Source organism: Mauremys mutica, chromosome 9 (genome assembly GCF_020497125.1).
Source record: "Mauremys mutica isolate MM-2020 ecotype Southern chromosome 9, ASM2049712v1, whole genome shotgun sequence".
NCBI classification, from domain to species: domain Eukaryota; kingdom Metazoa; phylum Chordata; order Testudines; family Geoemydidae; genus Mauremys; species Mauremys mutica.
Window position 1 is genome coordinate 47,525,347 of NC_059080.1, and position 25,149 is coordinate 47,550,495.

The 25,149-nt window shown below is 47.0% G+C and overlaps 1 protein-coding gene across 10 annotated transcripts in view; it reads right to left on the reverse strand.

The window, feature by feature from the left end:
- The window catches only part of ZNF185 (zinc finger protein 185 with LIM domain), a 122,316-nt gene that overhangs the window by 41,818 nt on the left and 55,349 nt on the right, over positions 1 to 25,149 (reverse strand). For all 10 annotated transcript variants that reach the window (XM_045029060.1, XM_045029064.1, XM_045029061.1 and 7 more), the window contains 6 exons: positions 24,825 to 24,908; positions 24,091 to 24,171; positions 23,562 to 23,645; positions 11,424 to 11,510; positions 5,309 to 5,353; positions 4,740 to 4,844 (listed from right to left, as the gene is read on the reverse strand). In XM_045029060.1, coding sequence (XP_044884995.1) covers positions 4,740 to 4,844; positions 5,309 to 5,353; positions 11,424 to 11,510; positions 23,562 to 23,645; positions 24,091 to 24,171; positions 24,825 to 24,908 — 486 coding nt within the window. The remainder of the gene's footprint in view (positions 1 to 4,739; positions 4,845 to 5,308; positions 5,354 to 11,423; positions 11,511 to 23,561; positions 23,646 to 24,090; positions 24,172 to 24,824; positions 24,909 to 25,149) is intronic.

Consider the following 25,149-nt stretch of genomic DNA (forward strand, 5'->3'; position numbering starts at 1 on the left):
CTAAACCTCCCCCACTGCAACTTGAGATCATTACTCCTTGTTCTGTCCTCTGCTACCACTGAGAACAGTCTAGATCCATCCTCTTTGTAACCCCCTATCAGGTAGTTGAAAGCAGCTATCAAATCCTCCCTTATTCTTCTCTTCTGCAGACTAAACCATCCCAGTTCCCTCAGCCTCTCCTCAGAAGTCATGTGCTCCAGCCCCCTAATCATTTTTGTTGCCCTCCACTGGATTTTCCAATTTTTCCACATCCTTCTTGCAATGTGGGGCCCAAAACTGCACGTAGTACTCTAGATGAGGCCTCACCAATGTTGAATAGAGGAGAATGATCATGTCCCTCGATCTGCTGGCAATGCCCCTACTTATACAGCCCAAAATGATGTTAGCCTTCTTGACAAAGGCCAGAGGAGGGAGTGTTAGTGCCTGTGTGGACTTCTGAGAAGTGCATGGGGTGGAAGGAGATGCTGGGATGCTCTGGAACCACTCCTTCAAAGCCAGTCAAGACTCTGGGGGAGCCTCCTCTCTGAGCAGACTGTCTCCAGAGCAAGAAGCTTACACCTTCCTGGGTCTGACCTCAGAGCATTCAGCATGCCCTTCCACACCATGCACTTTCCGCAGTGAGTCCGCCCAGGCGGGGTCCTGGGGCAGCCAGAGGTCCCTGCACCCCAACTCGGCAGTCAGATGTGACTCTCAGCCAGAATGTAAAACAGAAGGTTTATTAGATGATGGGAGCACAGTTTAAACAGAGCTTGTTGGTACAGAAAACAGAACCCCTCGGTCAGGTCCATCTTGCGGGGTGGGGAGCCCAGAACCAAGTTCTGAGTCTCTCCCCATTTCCCCAGCCAGCTCCAAACTGACACTCCCTCCTCTGGCCTCTGTGTCTCTTCCGGACAAGGAGGCCACCTGATCTCTTTGTCCCCAACACCTTCAGTTGGCATCTTGCAGGGGAAACTGAGGCACCCACACAGTATTCAGAGAAAATATTAAGAACATTCCCACTTCATCACAACAGGTACAACAAAATATAATACTGTATATTGAAGTAGGCAAGTGCTGCTTCTGACTTTCCACTTTTAATTGACCCTTGTAATCTTGTGGCGCTGACGCATTGTAGCTTCATTTTATATCGGCTTACAGGGCGGGAGCGGGGGGGCCCCACCATTTTGGGCCCCACCAAAAATTATACAAACCTGCCGCATATGAGTATACTTAGATTTCCAGAAAGCCTTTGACAAGGTCCCTCACCAAAGGCTGTTACGTACATTAAGCTGTCATGGGATAAAAGGGAAAGTCCTTTCATGGATTGAGAACTGGTTAAAGGACAGGGAACAAAGGGTAGGAATTAATGGTAAATTCTCAGAATGGAGAGGGGTAAATAGTGGTGTTCCCCAAGGGTCAGTCCTAGGACCAATCCTATTCAATTTATTCATAAATGATCTGGAGAAAGGGGTAAACAGTGAGGTGGCAAAGTTTGCAGCTGATACTAAACTGCTCAAGATAGTTAAGACCAAAGCAGACTGTGAAGAACTTCAAAAAGATCTCACAAAACTAAGTGATTGGGCAACAAAATGGCAAATGAAATTTAATGTGGATAAATGTAAAGTAATGCACATTGGAAAAAATAACCCCAACTATACATACATTATGATGGGGGCTAATTTAGCTACAACGAGTCAGGAAAAAGATCTTGGAGTCATCGTGGACAGTTCTCTGAAGATGTCCACGCAGTGTGCAGAGGCGGTCAAAAAAGCAAACAGGATGTTAGGAATCATTAAAAAGGTGATAGAGAATAAGACTGAGAATATATTATTGCCCTTATATAAATCCATGGTACGGCCACATCTCGAATACTGTGTACAGATGTGGTCTCCTCACCTCAAAAAAGATATACTTGCACTAGAAAAGGTTCAAAAAAGGACAACTAAAATGATTAGGGGTTTGGAGAAGGTCCCATATGAGGAAAGATTAAAGAGGCTAGGACTCTTCAGCTTGGAAAAGAGGAGACTAAGGGGGGATATGATAGAGGTATATAAAATCATGAGTGATGTGGAGAAAGTGAATAAGGAAAAGTTATTTACTTATTCCCATAATACAAGAACTAGGGGTCACCAAATGAAATTAATAGGCAGCAGGTTTAAAACAAATAAAAGGAAGTTCTTCTTCACGCAGCGCACAGTCAACTTGTGGAACTCCTTACCTGAGGAGGTTGTGAAGGCTAGGACTATAACAGTGTTTAAAAGAGAACTGGATAAATTCATGGTGGTTAAGTCCATAAGTGGCTATTGGCCAGGATGGGTGGGGAGTGGTGTCCCTAGCCTCTGTTTGTCAGAGGGTGGAGATGGATGGCAGGAGAGAGATCACTTGATCATTGCCTGTTAGGTTCACTCCCTCTGGGGCACCTGGCAATGGCCACTGTCGATAGACAGATACTGGGCTGGATGGACCTTTGGTCTGACCCAGTACGGCCGTTCTTATGTTCTTACGACATTAGGAAAAACTTCCTAACTGTCAGGGTGGTTAAGCACTGGAATAAATTGCCTAGGGAGGTTGTGGAATCTCCATCACTGGAGATTTTTAAGAGCAAGTTAGACAAACACCTGTCAGGGATGGTCTAGATCAGGGGTCAGCAACCTTTCAGAAGTGCTGTGCCGAGTCTTCATTTATTCACTCTAATTTAAAGGTTTCGTGTGCCGGTCATACATTTTAACGTTTTTATAAGGTCTCTTTCTATAAGTCTATATTATATAACTAAACTATTGTTGTATGTAAAGTAAACAAGGTTTTCAAAATGTTTAAGAAGCGTCATTTAAAATTAAATTAAAATGCTGATCTTACGCCGCCAGCCTGCTCAGCTCGCTGCCAGCCTGGGGTTCTGTTCACCTAGGCCAGCAGCGGGCTGAGCAGGGCCTGCGGCCGGGACCCCAGACCTGGGTGGGGAGGTTTCAGGGGTCAGGGCAGAGGGCTGGGGTGTGGGGGGTTCAGGGATGAGGGCTGGGGTGTGTGGGGGTGTAGGGCAGAAGCCTGGGTGTGTGTGGGGGGGTCAAGGGTCAGGGCAGAGGCTGGGGGTGTGTGGGGGGTGCAGGGCAGAAGGCTGAGTGTGTGGGGGGGTCAGGGCAGAGGGATGGGGCTGTGGGGATGCAGAGCAGAGGGCTGGGGGTGTGTGGGGGTTCAAGGGTCAGGCAGAGGGCTGGGGGGTATGGGGGCTGCAGGGCAGAAAGCTGAGTGTGTGGGAGGGGGTCAGGGCAGAAGGCTGGGTGTGTGAGGGGGTTCAAGGGTCAGGGCAGAGGGCTGGGGGGTATGGGGGCTGCAGGGCAGAATGCTGAGTGTGGGGGGGGTCAGGGCAGAGGGCTTGGGGGCCTGGGGGGTGTAGGACAGAAGACAGTGTGGGCGGGGATCAGGGCAGAGGGCTGGAGTGCTCGGCCCGTAGGGGTGCTCCCAGCCCCCTGCCCTGAGCGGCTCAGGGCAAGGGGCTGGAAGAGATATGCCTGTTCCACCCCCTTCCCCAAGGCTCCACCCCTACCTCTCTCTGTCCCCTCTAGGGAACTGCCTGCACGCTGTTGCTCTTCCCCCCTCCCTCTCACTAGGGCCATCAGCTGATTGGCGCAGGGAAGGAGAGGGGGCGGGGCAGGAGAGCACCACTCTGGGGGAAGAAGCGGCGGAGAGGGAAGCTTGGTTGCCGCAGAACCAAGCTTCTGCCTCCTGCCCCCGCAGGGGAGAGCGGTGGGGGGGGGGGGGGCTGAGGGCCAGGACTGTGGCAGGCAGCTGCGTGCCGCTCAAAATCGGCTCGCGTGCCATGTTTGGCACACGTGCCGCAGGTTGCCAACCCCTGGTCTAGATAATACTGAGCCATGAGTGGAGGGGACTGGATTAGATGACCTCTTGAGGTCCCTTCCAATCCTATGATTCTATGAAACTAGCAAGTAAGTGATGTGGAAATCTGTGTTCCTTTCAGAAAAACATTCTCACTACCTCTTACCAAGAAATACAGACTTCTAGAGAACAAATGCAGTTACTCAGTCTCAGCTAGTGCAGCAATCCCCGATAAAGCATAGCAGAAGTTTCTTGCAGGAATCTTAGCTAAACCCAGCATTGCTATCAGCAACTCCATGGCTTCTGACTGCCTGTGGTTGGGTTTTTGCCAGCCCCCACATTGGGTTCACCATCCAACTCACAAAAAGGATAGAATAGTGTCACAAGATCATACCTCTCAACTTCCCAGTCCCTTTGATGGGATCAAGTGTGAGACCAATATCCAAAACTAGGCACCCAAGTAAAAGAGACGCTGAGGGTCTTCAGCATCCATAGCTGCAACTCAACTATCACTTTCCTGATTCCACATGGCTGATGTCAAGTTTGAAAGTGAACAAACTTCAACACTTGTGTAGAATGAGACTCTAGATACCCAGGGAAATCACAAAAGTGAAGTGGACACAGCACAACTGTAGTTACCGCTACTAGCTTGGTTGATTCTGCAACAGAAAGCTTGATGAGCGATGAATCAACAAGACTAATAACCATGTGACTGCAGTTAAGCTGTGCCCGCTTCATGTCCTATACCTTTGGCTCAGGATGTGGATTGTGTTTCCTGGTCTTCTATGTACAAGATATCTGATTCTCATTCTCCTCTGCCCCACAGCCCTCTAGGTCACCCTGTCCCCTTTGGAAAGCTGATGCTAGTTTATCCCAATATTATCAGATCTCTACTTACACCACTGTGAATGCCATCTCTAGGCTCTTACCTTGTAAGGTCAGAATTTGTGTCATCCAGGTATTCAGTAACCCTGTACCGCCGGCGCGTCTCAGATGGGGGGTCAGCTGTATTGTCCATATAATATGAGTTGGACCTGCAAGGGAGAGAGGCTCATGACACCTTGTAAGAGCAGTTTGATGAATGGAGTTAATGTCTGAAGTAACAAAATCATATGATGTGAAACTTTCCTTTTGGAAAAGGACTTACTGACCCACCTTCTGCTCACTTCAGACAGTGAGATGTAACTTCCCATCAGTTACCATGCACCAGCATACTATACAACATGACAGCCTACTGGTCAAAGTGTGCAGACTGGAATCTGGGAGACACATGCCAACATGGGAAAGAAGCTGAAGGACCTCAATGCACTTTTAATTGATGGGTTGTTTCTCTTCCCCAGGGACAATACATGCATCACCTCCCTCATAATTCTGCAGGAGTGCAGTCCCCTTGGCATGCCCTTTGTTAGGATGCTTTGGGGGAAGAAAAAGATCCCTCTATCCCAACGACAAGACAAAAACAGCAGCATGTGATGCTGTTAACAGACTCTGCTCTTACTTTATTGGGTCAAATTCATTGTCAACCTCTAGGGAATCAGGATACCTAGAAGAAAGGAAAGAAATCACCATTAGAAAGCATATCCAGCATGCAGAGCACGATAATTTGCATAGCATTACCCATTTCCTGAATATTTGTATCCAGCATTTATAAAAACCAAAAGGGCTCTCCTGAATCTTCCCAATGTCCAACAGGGAGACTGGGCTTCTTGGGAAGCCTCAGCAGCCAACAGTTTTTGGCAACAGTGAAAAGGCATCATCCTCTGGGGATAAGCCTCAGCATATTTCTTACTGGGAAACTCTCCATTGTTTGGGGAAAATAAATGCAAACTTCCCCACTTCCTGCTTTGTGTATCAGATGCAAGGAAGGTGGGGCCAGCCCTGAACATCAGGGTGAGTGACAGAGGATGGTAGTATGGAATGCATATGGGGATTCAGACAAAGCCATTTTCACAGGACCAGCCCATAACATTTTGGCACCTGAGGCAGTGAGCTCAAATGATGCCCTCTCGCTTTGGCCACAACTTTGAAAGGTCTCAATTCTACCTTCTTCCTGTTCTACTCCTCTCCTGATACTGCTCTGCTACCTACCCCAATAAAGGAGAACTAACAACTTAAAATGCCTTGTTCAAAAATTTTAAGTAACACTTAACTTTCAAACACCTGAACAGCAAATCTAACTTTTCTTGTCTGCATAGTAAGCACTGGCATTTTTATCTGTTTGAATAATCAAAAATCACTGCCAACTTAAGTGCAAGAGTGTAATAAGAAAAGCCAAAGAGGAGTTTGAAGAACGGCTAGCCAAAAACTCCAAAGGTAATAACAAAATGTTTTTTAAGTACATCAGAAGCAGGAAGCCTGCTAAACAACCAGTGGGGCCCCTTGATGATCAAAATACAAAAGGAGCGCTTAAAGATGATAAAGTCATTGCGGAGAAACTAAATGGATTCTTTGCTTCAGTCTTCACGGCTGAGGATGTTAGGGAATTCCCAAACCTGAGCTGGCTTTTGTAGGTGACAAATCTGAGGAACTGTCACAGATTGAAGTGTCACTAGAGGAGGTTTTGGAATTAATTGATAAACTCAACATTAACAAGTCACCGGGACCAGATGGCATTCACCCAAGAGTTCTGAAAGAACTCAAATGTGAAGTTGCGGAACTATTAACTAAGGTTTGTAACCTGTCCTTTAAATCGGCTTCGGTACCCAATGACTGGAAGTTAGCTAATGTAACGCCAATATTTGAAAAGGGCTCTAGGGGTGATCCCGGCAATTACAGACCGGTAAGTCTAACGTCGGTACCGGGCAAATTAGTTGAAACAATAGTTAAGAATAAAATTGTCAGACACATAGAAAAACATAAACTCTTGAGCAATAGTCAACATGGCTTCTGTAAAGGGAAATCGTGTCTTACTAATCTATTAGAGTTCTTTGAAGGGGTCAACAAACATGTGGACAAGGGGGATCCGGTGGACATAGTGTACTTAGATTTCCAGAAAGCCTTTGACAAGGTCCCTCACCAAAGGCTCTTACGTAAATTAAGCTGTCATGGGATAAAAGGAAAGGTCCTTTCATGGATTGAGAGCTGGTTAAAGGACAGGGAACAAAGGGTAGGAATTAATGGTAAATTCTCAGAATGGAGAGGGGTAACTAGTGGTGTTCCCCAAGGGTCAGTCCTAGGACCAATCCTATTCAATTTATTCATAAATGATCTGGAGAAAGGGGTAAACAGTGAGGTGGCAAAGTTTGCAGATGATACTAAACTACTCAAGATAGTTAAGACCAAAGCAGATTGTGAAGAACTTCAAAAAGATCTCATAAAACTAAATGATTGGGCAACAAAATGGCAAATGAAATTTAATGTGGATATATGTAAAGTAATGCACATTGGAAAAAATAACTCCAACTATACATACAACATGATGGGGGCTAATTTAGCTACAACAAGTCAGGAAAAAGATCTTGGAGTTATCGTGGATAGTTCTCTGAAGATGTCCACGCAGTGTGCAGAGGCGGTCAAAAAAGCAAACAGGATGTTAGGAATCATTAAAAAGGGGATAGAGAATAAGACTGAGAATATATTATTGCCCTTATATAAATCCATGGTACGCCCACATCTCGAATACTGTGTACAGATGTGGTCTCCTCACCTCAAAAAAGATATTCTAGCACTAGAAAAGGTTCAGAAAAGAGCAACTAAAATGATTAGGGGTTTAGAGAGGGTCCCATATGAGGAAAGATTAAAGAGGCTAGGACTCTTCAGTTTGGAAAAGAGAAGACTAAGGGGGGACATGATAGAAGTATATAAAATCATGAGTGATGTTGAGAAAGTGGATAAGGAAAAGTTATTTACTTATTCCCATAATACAAGAACTAGGGGTCACCAAATGAAATTAACAGGCAGCAGGTTTAAAACAAATAAAAGGAAGTTCTTCTTCACGCAGCGCACAGTCAACTTGTGGAACTCCTTACCTGAGGAGGTTGTGAAGGCTAGAACTATAACAATGTTTAAAAGGGGACTGGATAAATTCATGGTGGCTAAGTCCATAAATGGCTATTAGCCAGGATGGGTAAGAATGGTGTCCCTAGCCTCTGTTCGTCAGAGGATGGAGATGGATGGCAGGAGAGAGATCACTTGATCATTGCCTGTTCGGTTCACTCCCTCAGGGACACCTGGCATTGGCCACTGTCGGTAGACAGATACTGGGCTAGATGGACCTTTGGTCTGACCCGATACGGTCTTTCTTATGTTCTTATGTTCTTAAAGTGGTGCTTTCCATGCCTTCTTGGTTGCAAAGATTTGAACTGCTTCCTGAAGGTCCACAGTCTGGGCCAGGTCATGCTCTACTGAGATGCTTGCAAGGCTGACCAGCCTCTCCTGTGTCATTGTGGAGTGTAGATGTGTTTTTATTAACTTCAGCTTGGAGAAGCTGCGTTCTCCACTGGCAACTGTTACCGGAAGTGTTAGAAGTATGCGCAGAGCAACAAAAGCATTTGGAAAGAGGGTAGTCATCTTATTTGTGCACATATATTCCAGAACAGCCTTTGGAGTTGATCCTGCTGAAAAGTATCTTGAAAGGGCTTTCAGTTCATCACCTAAATCACTCGCATCAATATCACGCATGTCATCATGTGTCAGTACTGTCTCAAGTGCCCTGCACTGCTGGTGTAGGTCTTCTTCAGGTATAGTGAGGAGTTTTGGAATATCATACAACATCCCAAATATACTGCTGTGTTCTTTGAGCTGCATGAAAGGTTCTTCAACTGACTGTATTGCACAATCTAGCACCTGGTTAAATAATTCAACTTTGAATTGTTGTTTGGAGTCTCTTATGGATTATCCCGTGCCTTGTAATCAAAATGTCTTTTTCGTCAGTGACTCTTGTATTCTTGAATGGGTGGGAAAATAGCTTCAGTGTGAAGTTCCTCTGCCAACTTCTGTGCACTCTTCAGAATGTATTGAAATCCCTCATCTGACTGGTAAGACTGTAGGTATGACTTTGCTTTGTCCAGTTGTTCCATTGCTCCAGATATATCAAGGTCAACACCTTGGAGTCTCTTGCTTACAACATTTATTTCAAACAGTATGTCATGCCACAACACTAAGCCACACAGAAATTTGAAGTTATGTATGTTTCTGGTGATTCCATTTCCCTCTGCCACTGTTCTCCCATGAACAATTCCTATCCTAGCATTATCCTCCATAATGGCAACTATGGCATCATCTATCTTCCCAATTTGGTGTTTGATAGGCTTTATCGCCTCCACTCGACTTTCCCATCATGTGGCACTCAGTGGTTTCAGTGTCAGAGAGGATGTTCCCAGATGTTGCTTCAAAATTTGCCATCGATGAGCTGATGCAGAGAAAAATACATAGATGCTTTGAATTACATTAAAAAATTCAGCAGCCTCACTAGAAGCTGATGCTGCATCACTGACCACCAAGTTCAATGAATGAGAATTGCATGGGACAAAAAAAGCTCAAAGGTTTAACTCTCGGATCCGTGTATGCACTCCTCTGTTCTTTCCTCTCATGTTGGCACCATTATCGTGGCCCTGACCTCTCATGTCAGCTATCGCAGTTCCCATATCTTCCAGCTTTTTAAGAAGCACATTTGTCATACCAAGTCCTGTAGTATCATCAATGTCAATAAATTCTAAAAAATGCTCTCTGCCAGTCACCATTGCAGGGACATTTTCACTAGGTTCTATAGTTACAAAACGCACCATCAAAGTCATTTGTTCCGTATGGCTGATGTCAGGTGTGCAGTCCAGAATTACAGAGTGGTAGCTTGCTGACTTCAGATCTGCCACAATCTTCTGTTTGACTTTTGTTGCCAGTAACTGTATGATCTCACTTTGAATTGTTTTTCCAAGGTAGTGGTGTGTTTACATTTCTTGAGTGGTGACTCTTCTTAGATGCTCCTGGAGTACAGCATCAAACTCAGACATAAGCTCCACAATTTTAAGGAAGTTTCCATTGTTTGGCACATACAGTTGATCTGAAGTGCCACACAGTGCTAGGTTTTGGGTAGCAAGCATTCGCACAATGACAATAAGCCTTTTCAGAACATTTTGCCAGTAAGGAGACTCTGATGCAATCTTCTCTTGATGCTGATCATCTATGGTGGCCTTTAACCTTAGTTTCATCTCAAGCTCTTTCCACCTATGGAATGCTTCCTGGTGATTTGCTGCCTTCTCGTGGCATGCCAGATTTCTAGCCAGATTCTTCCAGTTCTTTGTTCCTGTAGAACCCAATGTGGCTGGAACGTTAGACTGGAAGACTTTGCAACAAAAACAGTATGCAGCATTCTGGGTTTTTGAGTACATAAGCCATGGCCTCTCCACTTTGTCACCATTGGGGATTTCAAACCAGTAATGTGTTGGATGGAAACTTCTATTTTCATTGTCTTTGGGGAACATGAAGTTTTTCACTTGCTGTGGCCCACGCAGTAGAAGGAAGTACCTCAAGCTACTGCTCAAGTGGATCCACAGTCCTGGATCATCTAGACTTAAGGAACAAAACTCAGCAGCAGCAGCTGTTTCTCACACCTCCACCACACTCTTCTCTGATCTACACTTTTCTTCAGGAATGTGCCTGGTTACATCCATTTGAGATGGAGATATGGATGCTTCAGTAGCTGCCAGGTCACCTGCACTCTTGACTAACTGGAAGATCAGGCATCTCCTCACCACTCACATCCTCACTGGGGCCAGAAGGCTCACCGTGAACATTTGTGTCAATGTATCTCAGGTAAGCTCCTTCCTGCTTAGATAGAAAAGCTTCCTTTGCTTCTTTCTTTTTCTGAATGCTGCTTTCACTCGTGACTGCTATTCTGTGCCAGTTATAGTGGCTCCCAACACTCAGTTGAAGGGGACAAATAAGCAGGCTGGTAGCAGGGCCTGATTGAGGGAAGATATCAGTGTATTAAGGGCCTAACTGGCTCCTACTACTTCAGTTGACTGCCTGTTCTCCTCAAGTGGGTTCAGGGAAGCAGCAGGAAACAGGAAGGTAATAATTGAAGATATACCAATCTCCTAGAACTGGAAGGGACCTTGAAAGGTCATTGAGTCCAGCCCCCTGCCTTCACTAGTAGGACCAATTTTTTTTTTTTGCCCCAGATCCCTAAATGGCCCCCTCAAGGATTGAACTCACAACTCTGGGTTGAGCAGGCCAATGCTCAAACCACTGAGCTATCCCTCCCCCCTGAGAAGCTGGTGTTAATCAGTCCAGGCTCCTGGGGGTGCTAGAGCAGTACATAAGAGGCTCCTGCTCCTCCTCCTCTCTCTCCCTGCAGTTCCTCCTGATTTCTGTTATTCCCTCTCACCTTTTGTCCTGCCTGCCTGTTATGTCTCTTGTGCCCTCCTTCCTCCAGCACAGCACTCCACCATCTCTGTGCATCTCGAGCAGAAATAATACATATGCATCAGCAGCAGACACAATTTTCTACACTCTGGGTCCTAGTGGTGCCCCCACACAGTCTGGCACCTGAGGCAGCTGCCTCAGTTCACCTCATGGTAAGGCCAGCCCTGCATTTTCAGGTACATTGGGACAGTCTGCAGCCCCTACCTCAATCCCACTCACACATGCCCAGAGTGAGCAAGAATGACCCTTACCCCTTACTGCTTGTTTCCAGGGAGATGACAGTGAGGGGAACTTCAGATTTTTGGTCCAACAATGTATTCTGTTTTCTTGTTTCATGGCTGTAGGGATAAATAAATAAAATAAAGCACAGGGCTTTGATTTCCTACATCACATACCCTCTCTTGGTAATGGTTTCTTCTACACTGGTGCCTAGTGACATTAATACTTGCCCATGTTCTACATCAGGGGTCTTTTGTATGGTTCTAGGTACTGTAGCACCTGAATGCCTCTTAGACATTAATGGACTTGTCTTCACAATGGTCCTATATGGCAGGTTCATTATGCCTTTTTTACCGATGGAGAACTGAGCTACAGGTAAAGTAAGTGACTTGCCCAGTGTCACTCAGGGAGTCAGTGGCAGAACTGGGACTAGAACCCAGATCTCTTGAGTTGCAGCACAGGAAGCCGTTCTTATCAGTTTAATATCTGATATGTCCTTAACATTAAATGCCTCTGAGAAAAATTATTAGCACAAAAATCAAGTTCAAAGGTGCCCACCCCTTTGGACATTCACTTAGCTAGTATCACTTATAAAAACACTAGAGTGAGCTCCAGACCCAAAGGCTGCAGTGACACAATGAAAACCACAGAGGGTTTGGAGTCATTACGTCGAAGGCTGCTTTGCACAAGGGAAAATACTCTACACATTGATTACTAATTAAAAGGAGGCTGGATGTCCTGCAATGCTACCTCTCCTCAGAAGAAATGGGGTCACAGTTGTTCACATGCACTTCCTCCTTCTAACTATGGAAATAAGATACACACTGAGTGAAAAGGGTTCAGTCTTTCTTCTTTTGCTCCCCAAATTCCTTTCCTATCTTCAGACAAACCTGCTGTGGGGAACATGGGAAGACTAGTCAAAGGAAACTTTTTAACCAGCTCTTCTGAGCACAGAGCATTTGGTTTATTTTAACAGGTGCTGACTTTGTTTGTTTGAAAAGTGTGAATTGGGAGTGCTTTGTTCCAGATGGACCTTGAGTGGTTGATTAGAGGGAAGGTTTTGAGCTGGGGCAACTGCTTCGAGCCAGCAGCCTTATAAAAAAGCAGTCAGTTGTGAACGGAGTGAGCTGCAAACAGAGGAAGTTTGCCGGGGGGAGTTCCCACAGAGTTTTTGCCTTTCAGGCTTCTGTGAGCAGTAAATCTGCTGAAGAGGCTCTTAGAAAAACACAATATGGATAGTGAGCGATCAGCAGTTGTGACCTGCACAGGACGTGCCATGTTTGTCTTTCTCCCAGAGGATAGAAGCGACTTCGTCTATATGAAGTGCAAGCTGGTCTCCATATTGGAAGAAAAGGTTAAAGGACTAGAGACGCAAGTATCAACCCTGCATTGCATCAGAGAAAATGAAGACTTTCTGGATAGAAGTCAGCATTTGGTACTGCAGGCATAGCATGCTGAAGAATCAGAGAGGGCAGTGCAGAACGGGGAAGAAAATTGGCAGCATGTGACCTTCAGAAGAATAAAGAGGAGAACCTATGTACCCCCAATACAGATAGAGGTGAGAAACCATTTTTGGGCTCTCTGCAGAGGTACTATGGCGGAGAATGGTTTGGAGGAGTCATCTGAGGGAAGGGATCAGAAGGAGACCCCCTCGGCCAGAAGGCATAGGATGCATTGTTCTAGGGATTGACATGGCCACTACTCCCAAGAGGAGGAGATGGGTGGTGGTGGTTGGGGACTCCCTCCTAAGGGGGACAGAGTTATCCATCTGCCGTCCAGGCCGGGAAACTTGAGAAGTGTGCTGCTTGCCTGGAGCTAGAATTCAGAATGCGACAGAGTGTTTGCCGAGACTGATCAAGCCCGCGGACTGCTACACCTTCCTACTTCTCCACATGAGCACCAATGATATTGCCAAGAATGACCTTGGAACTATGTGGCTCTGGGAAGAAGAATGAAGGAGTTTGAGGCGCAGGTTGTGTTCCCGTCCTCCTCCCTGTTGAAGAAAAAGGCCCAGGTAAGGACCATCGAATTGTGGAAGTAAATGGGTGGTTGCACAGGTGGTGTCGGAGAGAAGGCTTTGGATTCTTTGACCATGGGATGTTGTTCCAAGAAGAAAGATTGCTAGGAAGAGATGGGATCCACCTAACAAAGAGAGAGAAAAGCATCTTCACAGGCAGGCTTCCTAACCTACTGAGGAGAGCTTTAAACTAGGTTCACCAGGGGATGGAGACCTAAGCCCAGAGGTAAGTGCGGAAGTGGGATACCCGTGGAGGAAACACAAGGAGGAGGGTGCAACAGGGGAAGCCTCTTGATTCATACTAAGAATGTAGGGCAATCGGCTAGTTATCTTAGATGCCTGTATACGAATGCGGGAAGCCTGGGAAACAAGCACGAAGAATTGGAAGTCCTGGCACAATCAAGGAACTATGATGTGATTGGAATAATAGAGACTTGGTGGGGTAACTCACATGACTGGAGCACTATCATGTCTGGGTATAAACTGTTCAGAGGACAGGCGGGGGAGAAAAGGTGGAAGAGTTGAACTGTATGTAAGAGAGCAGTATGATTGCTCAGAGCTCCAGTATGAAACTGGAAATAAGCATGTTGAGAGTCTTTTGAGTTAAGTGTAGAGGCGAGTGCAAAAAGGGTGATGTCATGGTGGGTGTCTGCTATAGACCACCAGACCAGAAGGATGAGGTAGATGAGGATTTCTTCAGACAACTAACAGAAGTTTCCAGATCACAGGCCCTGGTTCTCATGGGGGACTTCCAGGGCCACCCAGAGGATTCAGGGGCCTGGGGCAAAGCAATTTCAGGGGCCCCTTCCATAAAAAAAGTTGCAATACTCTATTCTCGTGGGGGCCTCTGCAGGGCCCGGGGCAAATTGTCCCACTTGCCGCCCCCCAGACCGCCCTGGGAAAAATAAACATTTAAAAACCTTCCACATCTCAGCACAAACCCAGTTTTGAGAAAACTTATTTTCAAGTCACCTTTACAAGGTATCACTGGTTCTCAGCATCAGTTAGTGCTAAAAGGCACTAAAGCTCATTAAAAGGGTTGGACAAATATTTTCCATCAAAACTTTTTTGGATCGAAAACTAGGGTTTTTTAAAAAGCAGAAAAAATCACGGACAATGTCTGCTTTCCTTCAAAATTTGTTGTGTTTTTTTTTAATTGAAAATCTGAAATTAGTCTGCCAAAACCTGAACATGGCTTGGGATTTCAGAAGTGTGTGGCCAAATATTTGCTGCTTGCTGTGTTTGATTGTTTAAAGAAACAATTAAAAAATTCTGCTTAAAAAAAATCCAAAACTTTTGAACTACCTCAGCTTGTGACCAAAGGCCTGAGCCCATCCAGTCAGAGATTTTTCCAGGTTTCTGATACTCTGCTGGCTTCCTTGACTCATATCTGTCTCAATAACTTTGGGTTCATTTAGGTTAGAACATAAGAATGGCCACACTGGGTCAGACCAAAGGTCCATCCAGCCCAGTATCCTAGCTACAGACAGTGGCCAATGCCAGATGCCCCAGAGGGAGTGAACCTAACAGGTAATGATCAAGTGATCTCTCTCCTGCCGTCCATCTCCACCCTCTGACAAACAGAGGCTAGGGACACCATTCCTTACCTATCCTGGCTAATAGCCATTAATGGACTTAATCTCCATGAATTTATCTGTTTCCTAGAGACTGGCTCCATGGGGTCCCTCACAAACTGGAGACGGTTACTGTGGGTTTGTCTTTAATATAGCTTATGTACATACTCCACGGACTGAGCATTTGAGCTTGTTCCAGAATCTAGGATGAGCCTATGTTGTGAAAACTGAAATGCTCAAAATAGCACATGCATGTGAATGGACACAGGATGCTAAAATTAAATTAACCCAGGGGGTCTCAAACTGGGGGTCGGGACCCCTCAAAGGGTCACGAGGTTATTACTGGGGGTCGTGAGGTGTCAGCCTCCACCTCAAACCCTGCTTTGCCTCCAGCATTTATAATAGTGTTAAATATATAAAAAGTGTTTTTAATTTATAAGGTGGGGGGGTCGCACTCAGAGGTTTGCTATGTGAAAGAGGTCACCAGTACAAAAGTTTGAGAACCACTGAATTAACCCCTTTGGAGCCTCGGGGAATGCAGGGGGGCGGTCTCCCTTGGTAGGGTTGGGAAGGAGGTAGGTGGTATAGGATATTGCTCTTCTCATGTGATCCCTCCCCCATGGCTCTCTTGGCTCTATCACTGTTAATCTAAAATGGCTAATTTTAAATGAGGCTACCCTCCCCTGACATGAATCTCCCTATGGCACTGAAATTAAATGTAGACTATAATTTGGCATTTGAGAAGTGAAAGGGACGGTAGCCCTAAGGGAAAAGATAACAGCTTGGCTCTTTGTGTTAAATAGCTGTCTGCAAGCCTCAAACTACTGAATGAGCTTTAGGGCAGGGAAGGCTGTGCCTCCCCAAACAGCCTGGCCCTGCCCCATCTGACCCCCACCCACTTCCTGCCCCCCGACTTCCCTCCTCAGAATCCTTGACCCATCCTGCTCCTTGTCCCCTGATCACCCCCCTGAGATCCCCCCCAACCACCACCCTGGGACCCCTGTAGCCCTGAGGATTAATCTGTTGGTCTGTATAAAATGTCTTTTTGATAAAAGTGTGTAGGCTGCATAGATTATAGAATTCTTTACAATAAGCTGTAATGCAAGATACCTATAGACATCCAGGCCAGACACCCTGGCCAATTTCCTGCGTGACGCTGAAAGCCACCTTTAGGACCCTTACTCAGAAAAGTAATAATAGAATGCAAACCTACGTAAATGTCTAGGGACCTTTTGAATGTCTCAAAACCTTTCACCTAGATAGGGTGAAAAGTGGGGATTTCTGTCCACAAATTTAACACATACACCACAAATTGCGTACATATCTGTCACTAATACGCACATAAAAGGTTAGCCTATGAGAATAGGTACCCTAACATTTCCATGGGGGAAAGACAAATTTGGGCATAGGAGGAAGGATTTCTCCCTATAAAAAGGGTGACAATCCACCATTAGGCAGGCGATACATCCATCTTTCTCTTCTCCATCGTCTCACCCTGCCTACACCTACGAAAGCTGTCAACTACTGATAAATCGTGGTGTTATTTCTTTTCAAAGTTGTAAGTATAAAATAATCTAATTTCTGCTTTACCTCTAAAGCATCTAGTTTATAAATGGTTTAACTCATAACCATTTTCATCACTTCCTCTATCTATCAGAGGTGTGAAAATCATCCTAGTGCTACTGCACTAGTGAATTTAGAACTGTTTATTATCATAGGTATATTTCTTATAGAACTGTGATATTTGTAACTTTGTAATCTCAAACTGCTTTTAACATTTTGCATTTACTTCTTGTTTCATTGATTTTAAATAAAAGGTCTTGATTGACTAATTTTGTCTCAGTGTAAGTTCCTGTCATATACCCCAATCTTGTTGTATAAATTCTGCAAAGCCTGATTTTAGACGAACTCTTATCTTCTAATCACACATATTGGCATATTATACCCATATTATTAATATCTATTAATTATTACTAACATTGCTAATTAATTAGAAAATTAATTATTAAATAAAACTAAATTAAGTGGATAAATTCCACTGACCCTACTAACCCACCCCAAATCAGGCTACACCCCACCCCCCACGAACCCCCCCCGCTCCCTGTCCCCTGACTGCCCCAACCCCTATCCATCCCCTGCCAAGTCCTGATAGACCCCCAGAATGCCACGATCCAACTCCCATTCCCCGTCCCCTAACCACGCCCCCCCTGGACCTCTGCCCCCTCCCTGTCCCCTGACTGTCCCCAGGACTCCCTGCCCCTTATCCAACCCCCCAGCCCCCTTACCATGCTGCTTACCTCTGCCTCCCCCATCTCCCGGAGCCTCAGCGCGCCATGTCCACGAGTGGCCCTGGACAGCACTGCAGCAGCGTGGCTCCGGCGGGACCTGAGCTCACAGCCCCGCCTCCTTACCACGCGGCTCCAAGCGGGAGGAGCTCAGGCCCCGCCCAAGCCACACTGCTTTAGCTCTGTCCAGGGCCGCGGCACGCTGAGGTGCTGGGGTATAGGGGAAGGTGGAGGTGGGTCCAGGGCGAGCCTCCAACATTCTCGTGGGGGCCCCTGCGGGGCCCGGGGCAAATTTCCCCACTTCCCCCCCCCCCCTGGGTGGCCCTGGGGACTTCAGTCGCTCTGACATCTGCTGGAAGACCAATATAGCAGTGCACAGACAATCCAGGAAGTTTTTGGAGAGTGTTGGGGACAACTTCCTGGTGCAAGTGCTGGAGGAACCAACAAGGGGCCATGCTCCTCTTGACCTGCTGCTCACAAACAGGGAAGAATTGGTAGGGGAAGTAGAAGTGGGTGGCAACCTGGGCAGCAGTGACAATGAGATGGTTGAGTTCAGGATCCTGATAAAAGGAAGAAAGGAGAGCATCAGAATATAGACTCTGGACTTCAGAAAAGCAGACTTTGACTCCCTCAGGGAACTGATGGGCAGGATCCCCTGGGAGGCTAATATGAGGGAGCAAGGAGTCCAGGACAGCTGGCTGCATTTTAAAGAAGCCTTACTGAGGGCGCAGGAACAAACCATCCTGATGTGCCGAAAGAATAGCAAATATGGCAGGCAACCAGATTGACTTAACAGAGAAATCTTCAGTGAGCTTAAACACAGAAAGGAAGCTTACAAGAAGTGGAAACTTGGACAGATGACTAGGGAGGAGAACAAAAATATTGCTCGAGCATGCAGGGGTGTAATCAGGAAGGCCAAAGCACAATTGGAGTTGCAGTTAGCAAGGGATATGAAGGGTAACAAGAAGGGTTTCTACAGGTATGTTAGTGTAAGTAGAGTCTGGATGAGCTCTCCCCTGACATCTAGTGGTGAGCTGTGGAAAAAGATTCAGAAGCTGATCTGGTTTGCAAGGACACATCCACCTTGCGTAGGTGCTCAGCATGATGGGACTGCTTGCTCAAATGATCACTTGTGGCTGGTGTTGGATCCCCAGTCTCCTTGTTTTGGGGGCAGGATTGCTATCCTTGTTGTGTGAACCCAGGGCAGCAAAACTGTACCTGGCATACCCCCAATGGAGGGACTCACCCTCAACCTAAAAGCACTCGCTAGGCAGGGGACATGGGTTCCAAAGCCCAATGAGATGAGAGGGGATGAGTATAGGTACATGTATTCAGGGTGGTTGGCTGTATTAAGGGTTTTAGAGGCTATTTGACTCTCCTTCTCCAGGATATAATAAAAGAGCTAATTTAGACTCAATTGAGAGTTTTGTTACATGCTACAAAGCTAAAATCACTGATACCTAGGTCTAAATATTAGATCTACTTTGACACTGTGTCTCTACTGCAAGAGACTGCCCAGTGTGCACCAGCAATAAAGTTCCCCCACTAACAGCTGAACTCACTGAGAGCTGTGTTAAGTGTATGGGGGAGGGGCTGAAGATATCTTGGTGAGCTGGCAGCTGGTGGAGAGCCATGACCAGCAGGGTGGCTGGTGGAGAGGGCCCAAGCAGAGACCCCCAGAAACATGGTATTTGGCTGTTGGGGTGACAAGCGAGTGCCTGAGCAGTGCAGCATTTAAGGTGCCTCCTTACCACCCCCTGTGCCTTCCACACAGGGTGAGATATGAACTCTGTGGATGAACCTCTGAATTCTGGGGCTGCACTGGCCAAGGGCAGGAACTGTGAGTAGGGTACAGAGAAGGGACGGGCATGTTAAAGGGACTTTGGGGTTGCTGGACTTAAGACCCTGACGGGAAAAGGACACTGCCCAACTTACTTGGGGGTGGGTCTTTTGCTCATGGTTTATGTTTATGTGCTCTAGGAGCAGTGTTTTTCCAAAATAATGCTGAGTTAATTCCCACCTTTTATTAAAAGATTTTGATACACTCATACTCTGTGCTTGTGAGAGGGGAAGTATTGCCTCTTAGAAGTGTAATTGTCCCAGGTCACTGGGTGGGGGCTTGAGCCAGTTTTGTGTTGTTTTGTGGAAAAGGAACCCCTAGATACTGAACCCAGCCCTTGTTGCTGCTGGCTCCACCTGGCAGAAGGGTTACAATAGCAACAAGAAAGTGGTCAGGGAAAGTGTGGGACCCTTACTGAATGGGAGAGCCAACCTAGTGACAGATGATATGAAAAAAGCTGAAGTACTCAATGCTTTTTTTGCCTCAGTCTTCACAGATAAGGTCAGCTCCCAGACAGCTGCACTGGGCAGCACAGGATGGGGAGGAGGTGAGCAGGCCTCAGTGGTGAAAGACCAGGTGAAGGACTATTTAGATAAGCTGGACATGCACAAGTCCATGGGGACAGATGCAATGCATCTGAGGGTACTGAGGGAGTTGGCTGATGTGATTGCAGAGCCACTGGCCATTGTGGTGACTGTGGTGACTGGGGGAAGTCCAGGACAATTCGAAAAAGGTATATATAGTGCCCATCTTTGAAAAGAGAAGACGGAGACTCCAGGGAATTACAGACCGATCATCCTCACCTCAGTCCCCAGAAAAATCATGGCATAGGTCCTCGAGGAATCCATTTTGAAGCACTTGGAGGAGAGGAAGGTGACCACGAACAGTCAACATGTATTCACCAAGGGCAAGTCACGCCTGACCAAACTGATTGCCTTCTATGATGAGATAATTGACACTGTGGATATGGGGAAAGCCGTGGACTTGACTTTAGCAAAGCTTTTGATATGGTCTCCCACAGAATTCTTGCCAGCAGTTTAAAAAAGTATGGATTGGATGAATGGACTATAAGATGGACAGAAAGCTGGCTAGATCATCAGGCTCAACGGGTAGTGATCAATGTCTCGATATCTAGTTGGCAGTTGGTATCAAATGGAGTGCCCCAGGGGTCAGTCCTGGGGCCGGTTTTGTTCAACATCTTCATTAATGATCTGGCTGATGCGATGGATTGCACCCTCAGCAAGTTTGCGGATGACACTAAGCTGCAGGGAGAGAGGTAGATATGGGAGAGTATGGATAGGGTCCAGAGTGACCTAGACAAATTGGAGGATTGGACCAAAAAAAATCTGATGAGGCTCAGCAAGGACAAGTGCAGAGTTCTGCACTTAGGACGGAAGAATCTCATGCACCGCTATAGGTTGGGGACCGACTGGCTAAGTGACATTTCTGCAGAAAAGGACCCAGGGATTATAGTGGATGAGAAGCTAGAAATAAGTCAACAGTGTGCCCTTGTTGCCAAGAAGGCTAATGGCATATTGGGCTGCATTAGTAGGAGCGTTGCCAGCAGATCGAGGGAAGTGATTATTCCCCTCTATTCGGCACTGGTGAGGCCACATCTGGAGTACTGCATCTAGTTTTGGGGCCCCCACTACAGAAAGGAGAGAGTCCAGCGGAGAGCAACTAAAATGATTAGGGGGCTGGAGCACATGACTTATGAGGAGAGGCTGAGGGAACTGGGGTTATTTAGTCTGAAGAAAAGAGGAGTGAGGGGGGATTTGATAGGAGCCTTCAACTACCTGAAGGGGGGTTCCAAAGAGGATGGATCTAGGCTGTTCTCAGTGATGGCAAATGACAGAACTAAGGAGCAATGGTCTCAAGTTGCAGTGGCGGAGGTCTAGGGTGGATATTAGGAAAAATTATTTCACTAGGAGCATGGTGAAACACTGGAATGGGTTATCTAGGAAGGTGGTGGAATCTCCATCCTTTGAGGTTTTTAAGGCCTGGCTTGACAAAGCCCTGGCTGGGCTGATTTAGTTGGTGTTGGTCCTGCTTTGAGCAGGGAATTGGACTAGATGACCTGAGGTCTCTTCCAACCATAATATTTTATGATTCTATGACTTTGCAGCTGGTGAAAGAGCATAGGCGTGCACAGCACATTTCATTAGGGTGTGCACCCAGGGAATTTTATTTATTTATTTATTTATTTATTTTAAAGACAAACATCATAAAGGTTGGGGTACAGGAGGGAGTGCGGGTTGTGGGAGGGGATGCGGTATGCAGGAAGGGGCTCAGGGCAAGGGATTGGGGCAGAGGAGGGGTGTGGGGTGTAGGAGGGGGCTCAGGGCAGGGGGTTGAGGTGCAGGAGGGGTATGGGGTGTGGCAAGGGGCTCAGGGCAGGGAGTTGGGGTGCAGGAGGAGTACAGGGTGTGGCAAGGGGCTCAGGGCAGGGAGTTGGGGTGCAGGGTGCAGCAGAGGGCTCAGGGCAGGGGGTTGGGGTGCGAGGTGCAGGGAGGGGGCTTAGGGCAGGGGGTTGGGGTACAGGAGGGGTGTGGCGGGGTCTCAGGAGGGGTGCGGGGTTCAGGCAGGGGGCTCAGAGCAGGGAATTGGGGTGCAGGAGGGGTGCGGCAGGGGCTCAGGACAGGGAGTTGGGGTGCAGGAGGGGTGCAGGTAGGGGGCTCAGGGCAGGGGTCTGGGGTTTGGGGTGCAGGTAGGGGGCTCAGGGCAGGGAGTTGGGGGGCAGGGTGCAGGAGGGGTTTGGGCTCCAGCCCGGCACCACTTATCTGCAGTGGCGTGCTCCCTGCCTGCCTACCCTGGCCCCACGCCACGCTGCTCACAACGTCCCTGTGCAGCCCCTGGGGGGGCACAGGGCTCCGAGTGCTACCCTTGCCACGCCTCCAGGTACCTCCCCTGTGGGGGGTGGTGCCTGGAGCGAAGCACAGAGCCCTCTGCCCCCCTGGGGCCCCAGGGACATGGTGCCATGCCAGCTGCTTCTGAGAGTGGTGCGGGGCCTGCCACACCACGGGGGGCACACCCGGCACACCCCATGCACATGCCTATGTGAAAGAGGCTGTATGGCAGTCAATGGGGGCACACCCGGCACACCCCATGCACACGCATATGTGAAAGAGGCTGTATGGCAGTCAATTTATCCACAGCACAGGAAGCCTCACTGCAAGCTTCCATCACACACTGCGTCACCAACCTGCCTCCCACCTGAGCTGGAGACACAACCTCTAGGCACAGGAGGGAAGTGTGATGGAGTATATGTTCCCCCATCTCTGGCTGAGCAAGAAAGGGGTTAATCCCCTTTGCTTTGCTGAGAGGAGGTATCTACCCCTTCAGGAGTGTTGGAGTGTTGGGGAAGGGGATGATACAGGTGTTTCTACTGGTGGTCTGGACCTGTTTGAAGGGGCTTACAAGCCATTTGTCTCTTCCCCTTTGGTATTTAAAGCAAACTAGATTCATTTGAGAGTTCTGGTTCTTTCTCAGCGATTGCTAGAGCTGAGCTATGGGGGAGGGATATCTCAGTGGTTTGAGCATTGGCCTGCTAAACCCGGGGTTGTGAGCTCAATCCTTGAGGGGGCCATTTAGGGATCTGGGGCAAAAATCTTTCCGGAGATTGGTCCTGCTTTGAGCCGGGGGTTAAAGTAGATGACCGTCTGGGATATCCCTGATATTCTAAGCTGCCAGGCCTAGAGAAAGGAGGTTGCTACTCTGGTCTAGTAGGCTGCTGGGAGCTGGAGTTGGCAGCTGTTTCTCCTAAAGGTGGAAACTATACAAATGAGTAGAGTCTTCTGAGTGGGGATATGGGGATGGCAGAGAGAGAGGGAAAGGAAGAGGGGAAACTGCCAGGGCATGCAATGTCTTAAACACCACCTGCCCTCAGGGTGAATTCTCATGGTAACACTAGGTTAGGGGTTTGTTATAGAAGTGGATGAGTGAGATTGTATGGCCTGCATTGTGCAGGAGGTCAGAATGATCATAATGGTCCCTTCTGACCTTAAAGTCTATGAGTCTAGTACAGGGGCTTCAATTTGCATCTTCCTCTCCTCTCTTTCTCCAGCACACATGAATCAGGTCAACAGTCAAACCTGATTTGAGATCCTGCTAGCTGAAATGAGCTATATAAATGCGTGCTACATCACTGATCTTATGCTGAAGGTAAGTAGGGCAGTGGTGGGCAGCTTTCATTAGAGATGTGGGGAGAACACCCACAACAGCTACTTCTGAATAGAATGTGCTCCAGGGGTAGAAGAGGCATTTAGCTACTTGCCATGCTACCTTCACGTCAGGCTGCCCCATTTTCCTGGTGTGATGAAGTGGGGATTTTCCCTTGTTATGTTGTATGTGAGTCTTACTGTTGAGCCTATGTGAGTTTTACAGCATCTATTTCACTCTCTGCACAACGCTCATTTCACTGCAGGAGGAGGGAAGGTGTTTCATACAGACTCTACCTTTCCCCTGTGGAAATGGTGGTGGCTTTTGGAATCGATTCATCCCAGGAGATCAGGTCAGGCTCCTCTTTAACTGGTTTGTCACTAGTAACAAAAAACCAAAAGTAAGACTCACTATGTAGTACTTGTACTGTAGCCTAATATAACTTACTGAAATATAATACAGGGGTGCATAGGAAAAAACAGAGAAATATACTGGGGGATAGTCCACTCTGCTCAAGCTAATCATATGAATCAGAGCCACCATGGACCTGTTCAGCTGCTGTGTCTATTTTCTCGCTCTGCCAATTGTTCCCTATAGTGTAATCTTTCTTCACTCTTTGCCCTGCCTAGCTCAGGTAACAGCGATCCCCTCTGTCTTTTGGGAGACTATCCCACACACAGAATGATTGCACTGGTAGGAGTGGCCATGTCAGATAACTCCCAACATGGCCAGTGCTCTATGATCATGCATTCGCTGCAATAATGAGACAGGGAGATATATTCATGGACTTTGACTAAGGGAACATCAACACAGTCTGAACTTTACCTTTTCTCTGGGGAGGAGGTGACTCTCAACTTTATTTCACTCTGAGGCATTGGCTTGGGGACATTTATAACTCTTTCTTCGCTGATGAATATAGAAAGAAAGTTGCAATTAACTGGACATGCTACCACAAACTCATATGGTACATCCAAGTCCTCTATAGTTATTGAAGTTTCATATAGCAAAGGAAGACAGAATTTAAAAGGAAAGGCCAAATAAATAGGTCTGAAGCCTGTTTTGATCCAACCAAATCATAGCAAACAACTTCTGAGCAGTGAACATGAGAGGGAAGAGAACTCCACTAACATGGGACATAGTAAGCAAATGAGTTTCTTCCACCCATGGAAGTCTGAATCTGAGGAAAGGACAGAAGGATCTCTCAAACAGACAAAGGATATAACCTAGGCCAGAGGAGGTCTGTATAAAAGAAATGGGTAGCAAGCCTTCTCAGCTGGACCGGCGGGTATAACTGAGATTGGGGCAGAGGAGATCTGAATATGGGGAAGCTGGCAGCCCCCATCTACTCCTGGGTAAAACAAACTAAGTGCCTCACTGCTTCCTCATTGGGCAGAGCAGCTTCTTTCTCAATGCTGAGAGGAACCACTCCTTCCTCAGTGGAGTTAGTGAAGGCAATAGCATAGCAAGTGGCACCACCGGCCACACAAAGTACATATGAGTTGGGAGCACCCACTGGCATGCAGGCTCATTTAATGTAACAAACTCCACAGCAATTCTACCTTCTGCCCGTAGCCAGAGTGGGTTTGGATGTTGTTGCTTCACCTGGAGAAGTCCCAACAGGCTTCTCCTCATCCACTTTGTCACTGATAATCACAATAAATAATAATTAATAAAACACAAGATCAAGTGTGTATGCCCCCCTGCTTTCCAAGACACCCAGCACTGCACTGAACACTCCATGCCAGATAGAAATGCATGCACATGGAGTGAAGGTCTGCTCCCTGCAGCAATGCAACGAACACTTCTGAAATACTGAATAAACTGTTCTTCTGGATCTGATCACTTCCCCTCTTCCCACAGGAATCAAAATGGAGCTCCAATGTT